The following is an 18,270-nucleotide window of genomic DNA, read 5'->3' on the forward strand; positions in this document are numbered from 1 at the left end:
ATATTTATTGTTACCAAAGGCATGTGGAAATACAATGACTGAGATAATAAGATGGATCATAGACCATATATTATATTATTTTATATATTTTTTAATAATATTATTATTTTATATTATTAATTATTTTTAATATTTATATATTTCATGTAATTACTTAATAAATTATATAGCTATCCGTAATTTAGTATATTTGATATTTTATACTATTTTCTGTATTTTAAGCTGACTCGATTATTTAACTGTAGCATTTTACATTATTTTAATAAATTAGTTAGTAATTAGTTACATTTACAATAATGTAATTCAAGCAACTAACAAATGTAACGTTACTGAAATTAGTCAGCTATACAACGGGAACGCAACAACACCCTTGTTACATTGATCAAGTGTCGTTCATCTCTCAACCTGCTGTGAAAGAGTTACACCGTGGCTGATACATAAACTCCTCTCCCCTCCCCACCAACGTCACCGTCCCTCCGAAACTAACAACATGGAGTCCGGTGTTTAGAGTGCAAAGGCGGTCTTCACCGTTTGCTAAACCTATATGCTTTTCCCGGTGCTCCTGAGGGAAGGCTGCGACGCTCCGGGACGCATAAAGCGCAACGCACACATGCTCTATAAGCGCCCGTGCGTTCGTGCCACTTGAATCCAAATAGGACATGGAGAAAGCGATGTGATTGGACGCAGAGGATTCCAAAGACAGGCCGCTTTCCGTGAGTGTTGCACAATTTCATCCTCACCGCACACATCCTGAGAAATATTTAACGGTCTCGGATTGTGCTGCTGGGGAAGGACAGCGTTTGCAGATAGTCCAGTAGTATCATCGCTAGTTATAAACGCATGTGAACTACATAGACCAGTAACATATTTTCGGCAGCCGGTATATATTTTTTTTTCTCCATTAAAAAAAAAAAAAAAAAAAAAACGGCCTCCTTCGATATTATGAACGTAGGAAATGAGGCATGATAAAATAGGTCAGACAGTGATACTCCTCAGAAATTAAACACAAAGATATAGTTATTCAAATTCACTCTTTCAGAGACTGAAATTTATCCCCACATTAACCTCTTGTGTTTGTAAACATCTTGCAAATGCTTATTTGTAGATTTTCTTTAAAATGATTAGATAGTTTTGTGGCTACTAGTCCATATCTATTGCTTTCATATTGACAATCTTAGATGGCATCATAGTTGTATTTGTGTTTGTCCAGAAATGGAATTGCTCTTCATAATGTAGGACAGAAGAGGTTGACTGAAACTGCACACAAGCCAGTGCACCAGGGGACCATGGAGCCTGAGGATGATCTCTCGACCAGGGACACCCAAGATCTGATGTCCAACCAAGGATTACTGCCTTCAACATCAACATCCTTACTCAACTGCACCTTCCTGGTATAGCCAAGGCCCTGAGACAATGGAACTCTTTTAACTTTTTTTTTCTCTCTTTGCATTAATTAATTCCAATACAGGAAAAAATGTTACTATATGGATGATATTAAAAAAATATGTGGGAGTCATTGTTTTAATACAGTTAGATCCATTTCTATCATAATTATCATTATGCTGTTATTGTATGAATTTCTGATTTTTATCTTTTAATAATTAGCACCTGTGTGAGAATTTTGCAACATTTTATTTCTCTCCAAAACAGAACTATGTAATGTTGGACTTGTTTCAACCCTCTGAACTCACAGGGGGGGTTATTACATTGTGATGACATGGAGAAGGGTGATGGAAATGGAGAATCGGAAGGTCTGAACTGCTTTTTCCCCACACTGGAGCATTGTGGTAAAGGACAGAGAAGTCCACGATCTTCAGCCTTTCCCTCATCTCTCACATGGGACTCGGACTCTGAGAAAGAAACCTTGGATGGTAATTGTCTCTCTGGTTCATTCTTACTTTCATGTCAGTGAAGAAAAAACTGGTGTCTAAATCAAAAAGTCTTGAAATGAGAATTTGCAATCATTCAGCTACTTTCAAGCTGAATTATTCTGTGTTTGTACTGTGAAACTGTCTCTCACTGTGAAAAGTGTTAATGGTTTTGTTTGTCTACATGCTGTATATATAACTGTGAGTCTACTGCTTGCTGTTAAGTCATGTGTATATTGTTTGTGTTCCTGTGTGGATTCCAATGGTTTATGTCAGAGGAAGAACTTCAGCACTTTTCTAACCCTCATGGTCTGGCTGCTCACAGCCCAGGGAGTCCCACCTCCGGACTACAACAAGACAGGTGAGATGCAGATGATTATACAGAAAAACAGGTTCATAGAAAGGTGCATATATGAGGATTTTAAATTTTGAGGGGGTTGATGGAGTTAAATATAGAGCTGAAATCTATTTATCAATATTAATATTTATGCTTTCAGCTTTGACATTGATCCGTGCCAAGAACCTGTGGAAACCAAGCACTTATTTCTTGATAAAAACCCACTTGCCCCCCTGGAGGTGGAGAATCAAGATGTTGCATACAGAGAGCCAACAACTACAGACTCCAGCCTACCCAAGCATGCAGCAAAACGTAAAAAAACAAAAAGTACCTCAAAGCACCTTTGCATTCATATCAATACCACCATGTGATTTACAAAAAAAGTACTCAAGTCAGTAAAAACCTTTCCCTATTTACTTGCAGTGGAACAAAGGAAAGTGAGCAATCTACCAGATACTACACCAAAAGAGGGATGCCAAAAAGAAGAGAAAGATAAGCGGAAAGTCGTTAATCGTAGAGGGCGGGAAGAGAAGAACACCAAAGAGGCGGATGTATACACCTTCCCAGCAGACTCTGACCCAGAGAGTCCACCACCTGGACCTTGGGCACACTGCACCTTCATCCAGCGCAGAAGGAAAAAGAGGGCTATACTGAGGCCTTTCTCTGGTTTAGGCACCTGGCAACGCACAACGGGAGCCGGCAGAAGGACCAGGGGAAAAAACACTGGAGCAAAGCAGCGTAAGAAAACCACAAAGGATGTGGGAGGGATGTTCAATTTTAAAGAGGAAAAAACAGAGAAGGTACGGGGTAGGCAGAACTCAGTAGTAGACCACCAATTGGACAAAGACCTCTCCCAAGAGATTTTTACATGTGTAGAATGTAGCATTTACTTCAAAAAACGTGTCCATCTACGTGAACACATGCGAGAGCACGGCCAGGTCAGTAGATCTGGGAAGAAATGGCAATGTGGAGAGAAAGAAGCTTGGAGCGGACATCTTAATAAAAATGCTTTTGAATGTATAGAGTGTGGTCAGGAGTTTGTAGACAAGGTACTGCTTCTAGATCATCACCGATGCCATGAGGAGTCACGGCAGAAAATCCTTGAAGAGATTGGAAAATTAAATAAGGGGGAAAAGCAGGTGGCAGTGCAAGCTGGTTGCAGTAATGCATCGAAGCCAGTCAACGTAGAGTCAACAAAGGTCAGCTGTGGCCAGTTTGTGTGTCTTGAGTGCAACTTTAGCTCTGACGTGTCTCAAGAGCTTTCCGAGCATGCCAAGACGCACACCACCCGAAAAAGGACCGGTGTTTATCGAACTTCCCCCCGCTTTCAGCAGAAGTCCTGCAAGAAAGGACAGGTCCAGTCCTCTGCAGATGTTACACCAACTTTTGTCACTTCACCTGTCAACAAGAGGTACCCCATCCGAGCATCCAAAAAAACTAAAGAAACACAGCCTGACATTGCTCCTTCACAGGTGGACTCTAGTTCATTGTCTTGTCGAAGTGCTTCTGCAACCCCCGGAGAAGCCACAGACCAACCAGATAAAGCAACCCTGCATGCAAGTACAGACCCTGCGGATGAGTCGAGACAAATAGAAGAGACATCTCTGGCTAATCCTATGGAAGAGGATGTTCTACAACCTCAGCATCTCATTTCTCCTCCTCCAAATCCAAGGGCTGTTCCGCGGCGCAAGGATGTGGCTTTAAAGAGCATAGGAAAAAAGCGCTCAGTCAGGGCCACAAAGGATAAACTGGGGCGTACGAGAGCAAGTAGAAGACTTGATCCTAAGTCAACCCTGACTACTGGTGTAAAAAAACAAGTCCAAATCTCAAACCAGACTGCAGATAAGGGCCAGAAAGAAGACATTCCAACACCAGAACCAGAGCATGATCCGAAACAAGACTCCAAAACAGGTAAGTCAATAACAAGTTATAGCATCAAGACCAGTCAATGCTTAAACTGGTACTTTACGTAAGGAACAAGAGAGGGTGCAAAATATCATAAACTTAATTTATTATTAAATTATCAATGCAGAAATGCCATTTTTATTTTCTATAAATTTCTCACCATCCATTTATAACAGTGACACATTAAATGATACTGTCATTAACAACCACAACAGAACAATTAGAATTTACAGTCATGTACAGTATGAATTGCTGTGTTATTGTGATGCCTAGATTCAATGTGCCTGAGTCAGAACCAAATATGTATAGAGGAACACCCTGTTCGAATGGCCTCTGGTTAAAGGAGTGACTCTCCCCATTCCATTGGCCAGTATTATAGTTCTGAGGTGTAAATTCCTGTTCCATTCTCCGATGCTCACTATTAGCCACTAATGGTGGTATAGTGACTTTTCTTCCTTCAATTTTTTATTGTAGGAAAGGAACTGTTAACCCAATCAGCGGCCATAGTCAGCAAGGACCAATGTTTGGATTGGGGGCAAATGCCAAGCCTTAAAATCCTAAAAGCACATAGTTCATATGTCTTGCTTGGCCATAGACTTGGGGAAATCCCAGGTTTAACCCTGGTCTGAACCTGGTCCCTTCCCCTGAAGACCCTGTGGAGGTGCCTGCCCAAGCCTTGCAGCTGAAGAGCAGCTTCTCAGCCAGCCTCTGAGGGGCAGCAGAAAGGTTGGGGTTGCTTGAGGGGCAGCAAGCCCAGCTAAGAAACAAGTTACCCCTGATCCTGATAGATTATTTCAGTTCTGACCTCCAAACTCCCCTCTCATACAGCAGGGTGAGTGATGAGCCACAGGGATCTTAAAACTGTTGCAGAATAGTCAGGCCAAAAATAAGAATTCTGTCACCATTTACTTACCATATTGTTGTTCCAAACCAATATGACTTTCTTTTCTCTGTGGAATGCAAAAGTAGAAAATTTGATGGACATTCACAATACTTTTTCCTTTTTTGGAGCCCAATATGCTTTTGTTGTATAGAAAAGAGAAGCCTGAACATTCTTCAAAATATTTGTTTCATGTTTCATAGAAGTCATTTGAGTTTGAGACAGCATGAGGGTGACTAACAGAAAACAGCATTTCTATTTTAGATAAACTATTCCTTTAACTCAGCTTGTCATCATTCTCATTGCATTGCACATTTTGTTTGTATTTAACCACCAAATTGTGCAATAATGGTCTTTGTTTATTTTTTTAAATAACTCTTACACTTTTTATCACTCCACTTTATCCTCAGAGAATGAGCCACCTGCCAGTGCTCTGGATCTCAAAGCCAGCTCCTCTTCACCAAAGAAGAGTAGCAAAAAGCTTGAAGCACAGGAGGAGGAACCCAAACTCAAAAAAGACAAATCTGATAGTCAGGGGAGGAGCGGAGAAGACACACCTGTTGCTGCAAAACTAGAGGATGGTGATGATGATGATAATGATGATGATGATGATGATGATGAATATGAAGAGGATGAAGATGTTGTAAATCGTCTTATTGGTGCATTAACCGAGGAAGATGACGAAGATGATGATAGAGAGGGGTTGTTCAAGAGTGTGGAAAGAAAATGCCCTTATTGCTCTGATCAATTCCATAATGGCATTGGACTAGCTAATCACATTAGGGGTCACCTGAACAGAGTGGGTGTCAGTTACAACGTTAGACACTTTATCTCCCCAGAGGAGGTTAATGCCATTGAGAAGAAATTCTCCTACCAGAAAAAGAAGAAAAAAGGTGAGGATACTTTTAATTGTGACTTGGTGTTTCATGAAAATGTATTTTCCATATCTACAATAAAGAACCAAAGGCTTGTGTAATTTGTTTTGATGTTATACTTTATACTCTAGTCGCCAACTTTGACCCATCCACCTTCAGCGTAATGAGATGCGAGTTCTGCAGTGCCGGCTTTGACACCAGGGCTGGTCTCTCCAGTCATGCCCGAGCCCATCTCCGAGACTTTGGCATCACCAATTGGGAAGTCACGGTTTCTCCCATTAATATTCTCAGAGAGCTTTTTGCCAAGCATCCAGATCTTGTTTTACCCACTCATAATCTCCAGTCAAGTCAAGAGGAAAACTCTGATGAGGAGCAAGATAGCAGAAAAGATATGAAAGATGAGGAGAACATGACTGCAAATCTTGCCACTCTTTCCTCTGAATCTCCAAAACAGCACTGGAAAGAAAAGCACAATATCAGTGAACCGAAGGGTAAGTGAATGGGATTTACTTTTTGATTTCTCAAAGAATTTGAAAGATTAAGCCATGGTCATTACATAATTCTTATTTACTAAGTTCTTTAAATCACTGCAAAAATGGCTGTTAGAAAATAATGATGCACAAAGAAAAATAAAATGTTTGACAAAATATTTTTTGACAAGAAATACTTGAGATTCTGCATTATTTCTGTCATTACTCAAAGCTTATTTGTACAAAAAAGATGTTCTTGCTTCTATTGATGCACAAGATGCTTTTTGAACACTGTAATGTCATGCTGGATAACAAGGAGGTTTTGCATAAAGTTGTGGAGTCCATACTAGTTCATTTACATGCTGTCATTAAAGCAAAAGGATCGACATATAGCCTACAAAATAGTTAAGAAAGATCATTAAAAAATCTGAAATCGAAATGGTTGTAGTCATAATTCACAATGGAAAAGTTTTGCATTAGCAAAAATACTAAATCACCAGTCTCAGACTAGTTTAACTGCATTTAGATAAATGTCTTTTCAAAGGCTGATGACACTGTGTTCTTACATTTACTTGCTTATAAGTTACTTTCTTTTACCTAAATAGCCTTTACCTCACCTGCTTTGTGGCTAGAAGTCCAAAATATAGGCTACTAAAGAGAAACCTCAAAAGCTTGTGGATGCTTTGGGTTTTTTGTAATGCTGTCGGGGGCAGTTGTGAAAGCAGTTCTAAAGATTTCTGTATGGTGCAGAACACTTGCTAATTTCGTAATCCAAACTTCATTAATGTAATTGATGTCTGGTATTTAATATTTAGCTATAGTCTCCGCCTTTATTCGGTTCGTCACGCCTTGGTGCGTTAGTGCATGTGTGCGGGGCAAAATGGCTGCTTCCACCTCCCCGCAGACACAAACAATAGCGGAAAAATTGTCTGACTGTAGGTGCTGTAATAAGTCCGATGCGCTGCAGCCGCTGAATGGTGAGTGCAGGCACTTCCGCGCCGTGCATGGGGATGCAAGAGAGATGCATATGCTCGGAGCTTCGACACTTTTCAAGCTTGCATGACATGCAATCGTTTTAACATTTAAGACAAGCTCCTGTCATACCCGATGTGCGTTTTAAATTACTGATGCCTGAAATGGTCTAATGAGACAGAGTGCACGTACGAAAGCGATTCCACTGCTGTCTGGACACTTTTCTATCTGAAAAGCGAAGATATGTGACACTATGGTAGCCTACTTGATAAACGCAGTTTTTGTTGTCCTGTCAAAATGACGGCTTTTTTTCTCAGTGTATATATGTCTTTATGATTCCCAAAAATTAGGCTGAGTCTTCGCCATTTTACTTGAGGTGATTTTTTTAATGTTGAAATGGAGCGCGCCAACGCTTTATTCTTGTTCTTGATTCTTATTTCTTTTTCCGCGCACTTTCAGAAACAAACCAAACCAAACCAAAAAAATAAAAACGGTTTGAAAAGAATAATGACAACGCTGCTTGTTTTCTTTTTTGTTGTCCTGAATAAGTTATTAAACGATGGACTTAAATGTTTAACTTATTGCATTAAATGTCGTTTGTCTCTTTGTCTGTTTATTTCATGCGATGTAGGCTATGCCATTACAGTAGATTTTCATTTTCAGTCTGATGAGAAAAAGGGCTGATGTTGCTAGAATTGTGTCTAGGACAGATCAAATGACAGAACAGAAACGCCCACCGCAGGAACGCGTTCACAGCTTATTATATTGAATATGCTGAGAAGAGCAAGACCAGCAGGAACTTCAAAAGAAAATCTGTGTGCTACTTAAGGCCTGCTGAATTTACCTCTGGAGTGAATAAAGTATTGGTTGCATGTTCATCTAATTGTTGGGCTAAAAAACAACTCTTTTAAGTCAGATAACCTGTTGTTTTATAATCTAGTTGTCTATAAATGTAGTTAAACTAGTACAGAAAAAAGAGTTTGTCTGATTTAAAAACACTAAGTCAGTAACTAAGTTCAAATGCTTCCTAAAATTGTTATCAAAGTACTGTGAAAGACTTAGCAGGGTGCTGGGGTGGACTATGCCCATCTAATATTTTATCTGTGCAATATGGTGCTTGTGGGAAAAATTGTTCAGACATGAATTTGTTAAACTTTTTCCAAAAGAAATTGAGTAATGTCATGAAATATGTTTGGAAATGGTGATGGACTATAATCTCAGAGTTCAGGCAAGAAATTGATTTGAATTTTTTTCTATTTAAGGGCTGATTTAAATAATTTATCTTTTGCTCAGATTTACATCAAACAGTATATTTTGTGATTGCCCTGTAAGTTTCTGTCCCCATAATGAAAAAAATATTTACCAGGTGTCTTTTTAACAAATCATGTGGCCAGCCTATTAAGAATTAATTAATTATGAATAATTTAATTTTATTAACATTATTTATAAAACATTAATTTGAGAACTTTGCAGTTGACCTTGACTATTTAGAAAATGTTGTCTCTGTGCATATTCAGGTGGGGAGGAGGCAGAGGATGAGGAAGAGGAAGAAGAGGAGGCCCAAATGCCCCTTACAGATAAGTTGTCCAGAAGTCCAGAAGAAAAGACCCTGTTTTCTCTAGAGGAACAGAGCCCTGAATCTAAAGAGACAGATTCTTTGGGTAATTTGAATTTTATTTTATTCCAACTCTCTTAATCTACTTTAAAGGAATAACACCCAAAAATCTAAAAAATCAACTTTGTTGACTCAGAAAAAACCCAGACAGGTTTGGAATGATTTTATAGTGAATAATTGTGGACATGAATTTTTATTTTTGGATGAAGTATTCCTTTAAAAACATCTGAAGTCGCTAGTGTTATTTACATGTGCATGAATATTTGAGCTTATGGGATGAAACGTTTGCCCTTTTTAGCCTGGTCTGCCATCTTGATTTTTTGGATTGATCAACATTAGTTTTGATTTCCACTGTGGAGTCAGTAAAGGAATATTTACACTACTTTTTGATTAACTGTGCAATCATGAAAAGACCAAATGTAAATGCCCTCCAAGACTCCGTTAAGATGGATAACAATCCAACCACCTCATGAGGTGGTTTGACATGCATACAAGATGAAATGCATTCCAAGTGTAAATGTGTCCTGATGTTCAAGCCATGCATACCCAATTGGTTAGCAATGCAATCTATCAAAATGCATGAAGTGAATAAGTGTAAATTAGTCTTGAATCACCATTTCTCTGTTTTCTCAGGCTCCAACTTGTTGAAATGTGAGTTTTGTGGTGCTACCTTTGAAACACGTCGTGGTTTGTCTAGCCATGCCCGCTCTCACCTACGACAGCTGGGTGTCGGCATGTCGGAGAACAGTGGAGCACCCATTGATCTTCTCTACCAGATCACTAAGGAACGCTCCGTTGATGCATGCTTCACGGGCACCTCCCCTACTGTGGAATCATCTAAGAAGCCCCAGCACCATGCCCCTATTGTTCCTATACCTAACCCCACAAAAGATGTTGAAACTGAAGAAGGACTGCTGGACACCAAGCCCCCTGTCCCATTTTCTGTTGCTGGTTCCGCTATTAAAGTTTCCTCTTCCCCGACTACTCCATCTGCAGCTGGCTCTCTACCTTCCTCTCCATTTGTAAAGTCTCGATCCCCTTCCCCAGTGCTGAGAAAGGCTCCCATCTCTTCCTTACTACCCGTGTCTTCCCCACTGCGATCCCAGGAGCATAAGGCCTTAGGAAAGAACCAGTCTACAAACCTCTCCAGTCCAACCAAACCATTCTGGGCACCGCAAGAGACAGATGCCCCTTTAAACCTTAGTAAGAAAGCATTAAATGTATTAAATACTAATAAAGAATTTCAACAAATTGTTTGCTATTTGTTTTTACAGTGTTGGGGTCATCGATTTATCCTTCTTTCACATTGTCTATCTGTTCTAATAATCTCTTCAACTTTTCTGTTCCTTTCACTTTCTTTTCTAGCGATGGATGTGGACGCTAAAGACATTATTTGCCAGTTGTGTGGTGCATGGTTTGAAACAAGAAAGGGCCTCTCGAGTCATGCTCGTGCCCATTTGCGCCATTTTGGGATTGAGTACTCGGAATCCAAGGGCTCCCCCATTGACTTACTCAACCGGTTCATCTTGACTGATGACTTTAAGCACAGAGCAAATTCTTTTCTCTCTGATGGTCCTGAGGATCTGAGGTCCCAGAAGACCAGCATGACTTCGATCGTACCCTCCACTTCCACTACGTCCTCTAAGAGGCCTATTTCCTCCAGCCCTGTCCTTTATAAAATGGCAACTTCTTCTTTGAGGACAACCATTGGCTCCAAAGCTACCTCGTCTTCTGCCCACACCCTATTGGGCCCACCAACGAAGAAGCTGAAACCCTCTTCTTTGCAGGTCCTTCGTTTCAGTGGTGGGGAGGTGATGTCCTTTCCTATAGGTAACAACTTTTATGTGTTTTTGCATGCCCTTGTTTATTCTTTCTTCATCAGTTACATAAGGTAATTTACACACCTTAACTTACTTAAGTCTGATAGATTGTTCTGTGCACTTCTATCAGAGCCAATGAAAGATGTGGGCTGTGAATTCTGTGGAGAACTTTTTGAGAACCGCAAAGGCCTCTCCAGTCATGCTCGCTCCCATCTGCGGCAACTTGGCATCACCGAATGGTCTGTGAATGGCTCACCTATTGACACACTAAAAGACATTATAGTTCGTCGAGGCCTACCATCCATCATGCCTCTGAAGTCCCCCAAATCCCCCTGTTCTTCTCCGGGCCTAGGACTGCCTCGACCCGTGGTCCAGTCCTCTTCCCCACCAGGGAATGTTCTTGGGCGCCTGCCTTTCCACTTTGCCAAAACACCAAGCCACGACCAGCCTACTACCCGTAAAATGTCTCCTTCGACATCTGCTGCCAATTCCCCCCCAACAGTAGAGCTGGTTAAGCCAAAACCAGAGCCTGAAATTGTAGAAGTTACCATGAAAGGATCAGACATGGGAGTAAATAAAGGCTACAGCCCAGAGCCACTACATTCTAGTTTAAATACTTCAGATAATGTTTATCCAGTCAACTTGGGTATGTTTTTCACACCTGTGGTGTTTGTTTGTTTCTTTGTTTACTTTTATCATTTTTAATTATGTTAATCGATGACTATATCATCTGTTTTCTTTTTACTGTCTTTCTTCCTACAGTCATGACTCAGGAGAAGGAACCATCCCGTGATATTCGCTGTGAATTCTGTGGTGAATTCTTTGAAAACCGCAAAGGCCTCTCAAGCCATGCACGATCACACTTGAGGCATATGGGTATCACGGAGTGGTCTGTGAACGGCTCACCTATTGACACGCTGTGGGAAGTCATGAGGAGACAGGGCACTACCCCTGCATCTGTTGCTCTGGGCATAAAGGAGGAGCCGGGACAGGATGGTGGCATTTCATTGCACAGTCCAGGCTATCAGACCTCTGCCTTGTCCCGCAAATCACCTCTTAATCTGCTCCACTCTGGTTCGCGCCTCCATAAGCATGGTCTGGGAAGCATGGCCTTGTCCCCCACCTCTCCTGTGGGGAAGATTTTTGGAGTGTCTCAACTGAAGAAGAAGGTGCTGGTGGAGGAGGGACAGCCAGGAGAGAAGACACTGCTTGTCCAATCTAAAAACTTCTCGCCTCCTCCACAGGATTATTCCTTTAAGGGTAAAGCCTTACTGGAGAAGCATGGGGTAGGCCACATGGGTAAGGGTTTATTTTTGTAAGACTCCTTATTTGGTTCTTCTCCATGACATTATTTGAAGACTATTTGTAGTTGATTTGTCTTTGTTGCTTCCATGTTTGCAGAAGAATGACTCTCAAATAAACTGAAGACCCTAATTCAGAATTCCAAAACTTAAAATAGAGCCTAGTTCCTAGTCTTATTGTGAAATATTCATTGTTTGTTTGTTTGGCAGAATATTTGTTTTCCTGATTTACTCTGAAATATGTAAAATGGGTTGTGAGTAATCTCAAAAACAATGTGGCTTAATTGTTTTGTTTTTCAGATGCTAGTTGTGAACTCTGTGGATTCTACTTTGAGAACCGGAAGGCATTGGCTAGTCATGCTCGGGCACATTTACGACAGTTTGGCGTGACAGAGTGGTGCGTAAATGGTTCACCTATTGAGACACTGAGTGCCTGGATACGCAGCCGTCCACAGAAGGCAGCAGAGATGCAGCAAAGTTATGCGCAAGGAGCCCGCTATGCCCAAAAGAAAGTATGAAAGCAACAATTTTGTGATGCTTTACTACACCCCAGTAATTGCAATTCTGTGGTGTCTAGATGTGACAATTTGAAAAGAATGCTCTTTTTATATAAATTAAAATTTCTGTAATCTTTTGCAGAGGTGCAATTCTGCTCTCTCACCATCCTGTAATTCAGACACTACAATTCCTGTTTCTCAAAAGCCTGCTGTTGCCAAATGGGCATCTCTCACTTTGCCTCAAAAGAGGGCAATTGGACGGGATGCCAATAGTTGTTCCTGGGGGTTGTCATCGCGGGGTACAGACGCAAAAAGCAGGAATGGAAGTTCCACTCAGCATGGCCTTATTCCACAGCCTGGTAGCCATCATGCCAGTAATGCACTTCCACATGCACAGGTGGCCCATAGTGAACTCAACGTGCGTTTGCCTCGAGGTCTGAGCAAAACTTTACCTTAATCTCTTCATCTTCCTTTTTTGCCCTATGTATTTCCCTAAAGTTGTACCTAATCTTCTGATTTCATTCTCTTAAGGATTTGAGAGACGGCCACCTAAACACCCATCACATGCTGAAGGAGGAGAGGGAGAGAGTGGCCCCCCGAAGCCTCGCTCCAGTACCGTCCCTGCCCTTGTGCCAAAGCCCCCCTCCACCCCACTGGTTAGACTTGTGGGTAAAATTTACTCACTCAAGTGCCGGTGAGTTGTACTTGCATATTAAATCTCATCCATAACCTATAGTGAGCTGCTTGGATATCTACAGCCTACATAACTAGGATTTTAAAGGTGCCCTAGAATTAAAAATTGAATTTACTTTGGCATAGTTAAATAACAAGAGTTCAGTACATGGAAATTACATATAGTGAGTCTCAAACACCATTGTTTCCTCCATCTTATATAAATCTCATTTGTTTAAAAGACCAACAAAGAACAGGCGATTCTCAACATAACACCGACTGTTACGTAACAGTCGGGATCATTAATATGTACGCCCCAAATATTTGCATATGCCAGCTCATGTTCAAGGCATTACACAAGGGCAGTCAGTATTAACGTCTGGATCTGTGCACAGCTGAATCATCAGAATAGGTAAGCAAGCAAGTACAATAGCGAAAAATGGCAGATGGAGCAATAATAACTGACATGATCCATGATCCATGATATTTTTAGTGATATTTGTAAATTGTCTTTCTAAATGTTTTGTTAGCATGTTGCTAATGTACTGTTAAATGTGTTAGTTACAATCGTTTCTTACTGTATTCACGGAGACAAGACTGTCGTTATTTTCATTTTTTAAACACTTGCATTCTTTATAATGCATAAACACAACTTCATTCTTTATAAATCTCTCCATCTCTCCAACAGTGTGTAATGTTAGCTTTAGCTATGGAGCATACTATCAAACTCATTCAGAATCAAATGTAAACATCCAAATAAATACTATACTTACACGATTAGACATGCTGCATGACGAACACTTTGTAAAGATCCATTTTTAGGGTTATATTAGCTGTGTGAACTTTGTTTATGCTGTTTAAAGGAATAGTTCACCCAAAAATGAAAATTTGATGTTTATCAGCTTACCACCAGTGCATCCAAGATGTAGGTGACATTTTTTCTTCAGTCGATCACAAATGATGATTTTTAACTGCAACCGCTGCCTTCTGTCATTCAAATAATTGCAGTAGATGGGAACTTCATCTATAAGAGTGCATAAACCTTGCTTAGACAAATCCAAATGAAACCCTGCGGCTCGTGACGACACAGTAATGTCCTAAGACACGAAACGATCGGTTTGTGAGAGAAACCGAAAAGTATTTATATCATTTTCTACCTCTAATACACCACTATGTCCAACTCCGTTCAGCTTCCTGCTAGTGAGGTCAAAAAACGCCTTCTGGTGACGGAAGTGATGTCTCGCCCATATACTTCAATGAGCGCGAGACATCACTTCCGTTGTCAGAGCGCGATCTGACCTCACTCACCGGAAGCTGAACGGAGTTGGACATAGTGGTGTATTAGAGGTAAAAAATGATATAAATACTTTTCGGTTTCTCTCACAAACCGATCGTTTCGTGTCTTAGGACATTACTGTGTCGTCACGAGCCGCAGGGTTTCATTTGGATTTGTCTAAGCAAGGTTTATGCACTCTATTACTGCAATTATTTGAATGACAGAGGGCAGCGGTTGCAGTTAAAAATCATCATTTGTGATCGCCTGAAGAAAAAATGTCACCTACATCTTGGATGCACTGGGGGTAAGCTGATAAACATCAAATTTTCATTTTTGGGTGAACTATCCCTTTAAGGCAAGCGCAAGCTCGCGGGGTGGGGAGCACGAGAATTTAAAGGGGTCGCACGCTTATTTAATGATGCCCCAAAATAGCCAGTTAAAAAAATGAATAAAAAAAAAATCTATGGGGTATTTTGAGCTGAAACTTCACAGACACATTTAGGGGACACTTTAGACTTATATTACATCTTTTAAAAAGACGTTTTACGGCACCTTTAAACAAAATGGATCCTAGTAAGTGACTCTTGTAGAATGCTCTATGTATCCTTCTTTTGGAGCAGTCTTTATGTTGAGAGCATTTATATAGCTCTTTTCACACAGCAATCCTGGTAAATTACTGTAAAATTACCAGAATGACTTGTCGGACTGGTAAATACATAAATATGTTGTTCACACAAGCAACAGCATTCTGGCTTTTTACCGGTAAGAGACCATTCTCACACCACCAAAATACCGGTAAATTCTGTGATGTTAGTCATCGGAAATGATCTTTAAATGCTGCGCTGTTGTCTTCATTCGCCTGCATGAGGAAAAGCACTTTAGTTTTACCATCTGTTCAATTTGATGAAATTTTTTGAAGTCTAAATGTGACCGGCATAAGGGGTTAAAGAAACCCCCTGAGACTTGCATAGTATCCAACTGGCAACTCGGTTAACTCAAACAGTTAAAGGTGTCAATCTAGTGCATATTTACATAGAAAAACTATTAAAAAGCAGCAGAGCTTACTGTTAACATCATCATCTCCATAAGAACTTTATGATTGCAGACTTCTTACGTCAATGCGTTCTGACGTACATGCTCATACCGGTAATATTACAACGTCCCTTATTGATAAATTGCCGGAATCGATTTACCGGTATTTTTGTTCACACATGATCTCTTACTGGTAAATTACCAGGAAAGACTGTATGTGGTAAAGGGGCTTATGTGACCTTAAAATGCCTTAATTTCCTGGTAGTCAGTTCATTCAGTTTAAGAAGACATATAGATGAAGCTTGGTGTGTTGCTAGTATTTTTAAAATACCTCAGAGTTTTCTTTCTACAAAATGTATAAGCCCTCAGAACCTTTTTTTTTATTTGTAATGAATTTCTTTTAGGTTCTGTGACGTGGAGTTTCACGGCCCTCTCTCGGTACAGGAGGACTGGATCAGGCACCTGCAGCAGCACATCCTTAATCTTAACTACAACAAGACTGCATCACCCGCAAACGACACTCCTGCCCAAATTGACACTCCTGCTCCAAACCCAACAGTTTCAGCTGCTACCTCCACAACCAGCTGCTCCACTACAACCACAGCTCCTGCCGCGACCCCGTCCACACCCTCCCCAATGCCCACAACCACGCCCACTTCAGCCTCCACACCTACACCCACTCTCAACCAAGCCTCCGTGGGATTGCCGGCCACAGTAGAGCCAATTCCTTCACCTGCAAATTAGACCTCTTACATATTTATGGGATGCCATCATCTTCACTAGTTATATCCCTAATTTGTTCTTTTAAGTTTCTGTATTACTCATCTTTAAATATTTCTATCTCTGATCAAAGAGAGAGATTTTTTGAAAATTCTCAGCTAGCGACCTACTTACCCTGACCTACATCACAAGCATCTGCTATGATTCAGGCGTGAGGTAGGTGTGTTGCCATGACAGTTCTCATCTCCCTTTTGGCTCAAAAGGATTGATCATTATTTATGAACAAAAAAAAAATCACAGTATAATGCAAAATTTCATTCATTTACATTTTGCATATATTTTGAAAAGAAGGAAGAGTATATGGTGAGTTCACTTCAGTAAACTACCTGACCCTTATGCCCAATCCCTAATATTTAGCCGCTTTTCCACCGAAATTACCTGGAACAATTTGTCCCAGGAACTTTTTTCCCCCAGACCTGTTGCTGTCTGCATTTCCTTTGTGATCTAAAGTACAGTGAAGATTAGACAAATTAGTCCGGTGATGTAGGACTGCGTGTAACTTTCCAGTTCCCGCTGGATTTCACCTTCTACTTATATGCTCAATAAAGCCTGAACATTTTAGTTGTCGTATTTTTTAAATTCTATAGTTGATTCGAATAGCAAACAACTCTTACTGCACGCAACGCAACAGACTTTTAAAAATGCTGCGTGGAGTCCCACCCTCGAAAATTCCTGAACTTTGAAAAAGTACTACCTCGTGAGCACAGACTTTCTGAAGGGGAAATGTTTATCTGGAACTTCATTTAGACCGTAGTTCCTGAGGTCGAAACACCGAGTACCAACCCAAAGTCCCTAGTTCCTGGGGAAAGTTCCTGCGGTGGAAACGCGGCTTTTGTTGTTCAAGAGGAACTCTTAAGACTACAGTGAAACCGTTTAGCTTGAAAAATTAGCGACAAATCAGAATTACAATCAAAAAGGCACAGACATAAAACTATAAAGCACTTAAACAAAAGGCCTTGACCCTTTGAAATGAAGATTTTCTCTTTCTAGCATTTTCAAGTTCACAGTTTGTAGCTGTTTTAACTGTGATAACGGAGTACAAGCTTGCACTGCCATGCAGTTATAAAAAGATGCGAGATGTTCGTTTTAAGCAGACATAGATGGGTTCATGTCAAAACGAGACATGCTTTTCCTTTTCTGTTAATGATCCCTCAGCAATCTTGATGTTGTTCTCAGTTGAATTTTGCCACTTAGAGATGATCAAATTTGTTTGGAACCATTTGCTGCTAAATATTTAAATAAGCTAAGCACACTTAGTTAAATGCATTGTTTTAGCACGTCCAACACTTGTATAAAATAAGCATGAAAAATTCCGTCATGCCTTCCAGTTGTATTTGAACATACATATTTATGCCTTTGTTGCTCTTTCGTACGGCACATTATTTTGTAGCACGTTTGCACAAGCTTATGCGATGCTCTGCATAATGCTTCGATGAATTTGATCCTAGATCGCTTCATTTTCTCAGCAGCTTAATTCTGTGCTTGACACAATGTAAACTCCAAATGAAACAGTTAACGCAGCTGTCTAAAAGATTTCTGGTTGCTTTTCAAATGATAATGAAGCTTTCTGAGAAATTGCCTTGGAACAAGTTGATGAACTGAAGTATTTTAGTGTTATAAACCTAACTTTTTTTCCAGATTTCAAGAGATCCCAAATTTATGGCTCTTTTGAATGTTGAACGATTTGAACTATTTGGCTACACTACATTGAATGTTTTACAAGAGTAAAAAGTCGATGCACTTTTATCTGCAACGAATTAGGGAGCGGTCGTGTGTTTAAACTCTTGTTTATATATATATATATATATATATATATATATATATATATATATATATATATATATATATATATATATATATATAATATATATTGTTTTTCTTAGCATAAAATGCTTAATGCCTGTGTATGATGCTTTTTCTTAAGAAGTTTTTCCCTGTACCAATCTGAAGGCGTTTTCACAAAAACAAAA

The 18,270-nt window shown here is 40.1% G+C and overlaps 1 protein-coding gene across 5 annotated transcripts; it reads left to right on the forward strand.

Moving 5' to 3' along the window:
- Positions 1–498: 498 nt before the first annotated feature.
- Positions 499–18,062, forward strand: wizb (WIZ zinc finger b). Of its 5 annotated transcripts, none has more exons than XM_067382643.1 (17): positions 499–713; positions 1,211–1,391; positions 1,694–1,871; positions 2,145–2,229; positions 2,366–2,532; positions 2,629–4,116; positions 5,401–5,883; positions 5,997–6,356; positions 8,825–8,968; positions 9,556–10,125; positions 10,288–10,752; positions 10,873–11,388; positions 11,505–12,041; positions 12,344–12,555; positions 12,683–12,974; positions 13,072–13,234; positions 15,925–18,062. In XM_067382643.1, exons 2-17 carry the CDS (start codon positions 1,287–1,289, stop codon positions 16,262–16,264), a joined length of 6,105 nt encoding a protein of 2,034 aa, XP_067238744.1. In that variant the 5' UTR covers positions 499–713; positions 1,211–1,286; the 3' UTR covers positions 16,265–18,062. The 5 variants fall into 5 exon arrangements, with proteins under 5 accessions (XP_067238744.1, XP_067238746.1, XP_067238745.1 ...); XM_067382645.1 differs by having other exon boundaries at positions 2,366–2,517; XM_067382644.1 differs by having other exon boundaries at positions 1,237–1,391.
- The last annotated feature ends 208 nt before the right edge of the window (positions 18,063–18,270 follow it).

This window comes from Chanodichthys erythropterus, chromosome 3, assembly GCF_024489055.1.
Source record: "Chanodichthys erythropterus isolate Z2021 chromosome 3, ASM2448905v1, whole genome shotgun sequence".
Classification (NCBI taxonomy): Eukaryota; Metazoa; Chordata; class Actinopteri; order Cypriniformes; family Xenocyprididae; genus Chanodichthys; species Chanodichthys erythropterus.

Bases quoted from the DNA above. Each gene is read 5' to 3' on its own strand.
- wizb (XM_067382643.1), top strand. From the start codon at position 1,287: ATGGAGCCTGAGGATGATCTCTCGACCAGGGACACCCAAGATCTGATG. The intron at 2,533-2,628 runs GTACCTCAAAGC...ATTTACTTGCAG, and splicing joins AAAACGTAAAAAAACAAAAA to TGGAACAAAGGAAAGTGAGC. The intron at 13,235-15,924 runs GTGAGTTGTACT...AATTTCTTTTAG, and splicing joins ATTTACTCACTCAAGTGCCG to GTTCTGTGACGTGGAGTTTC.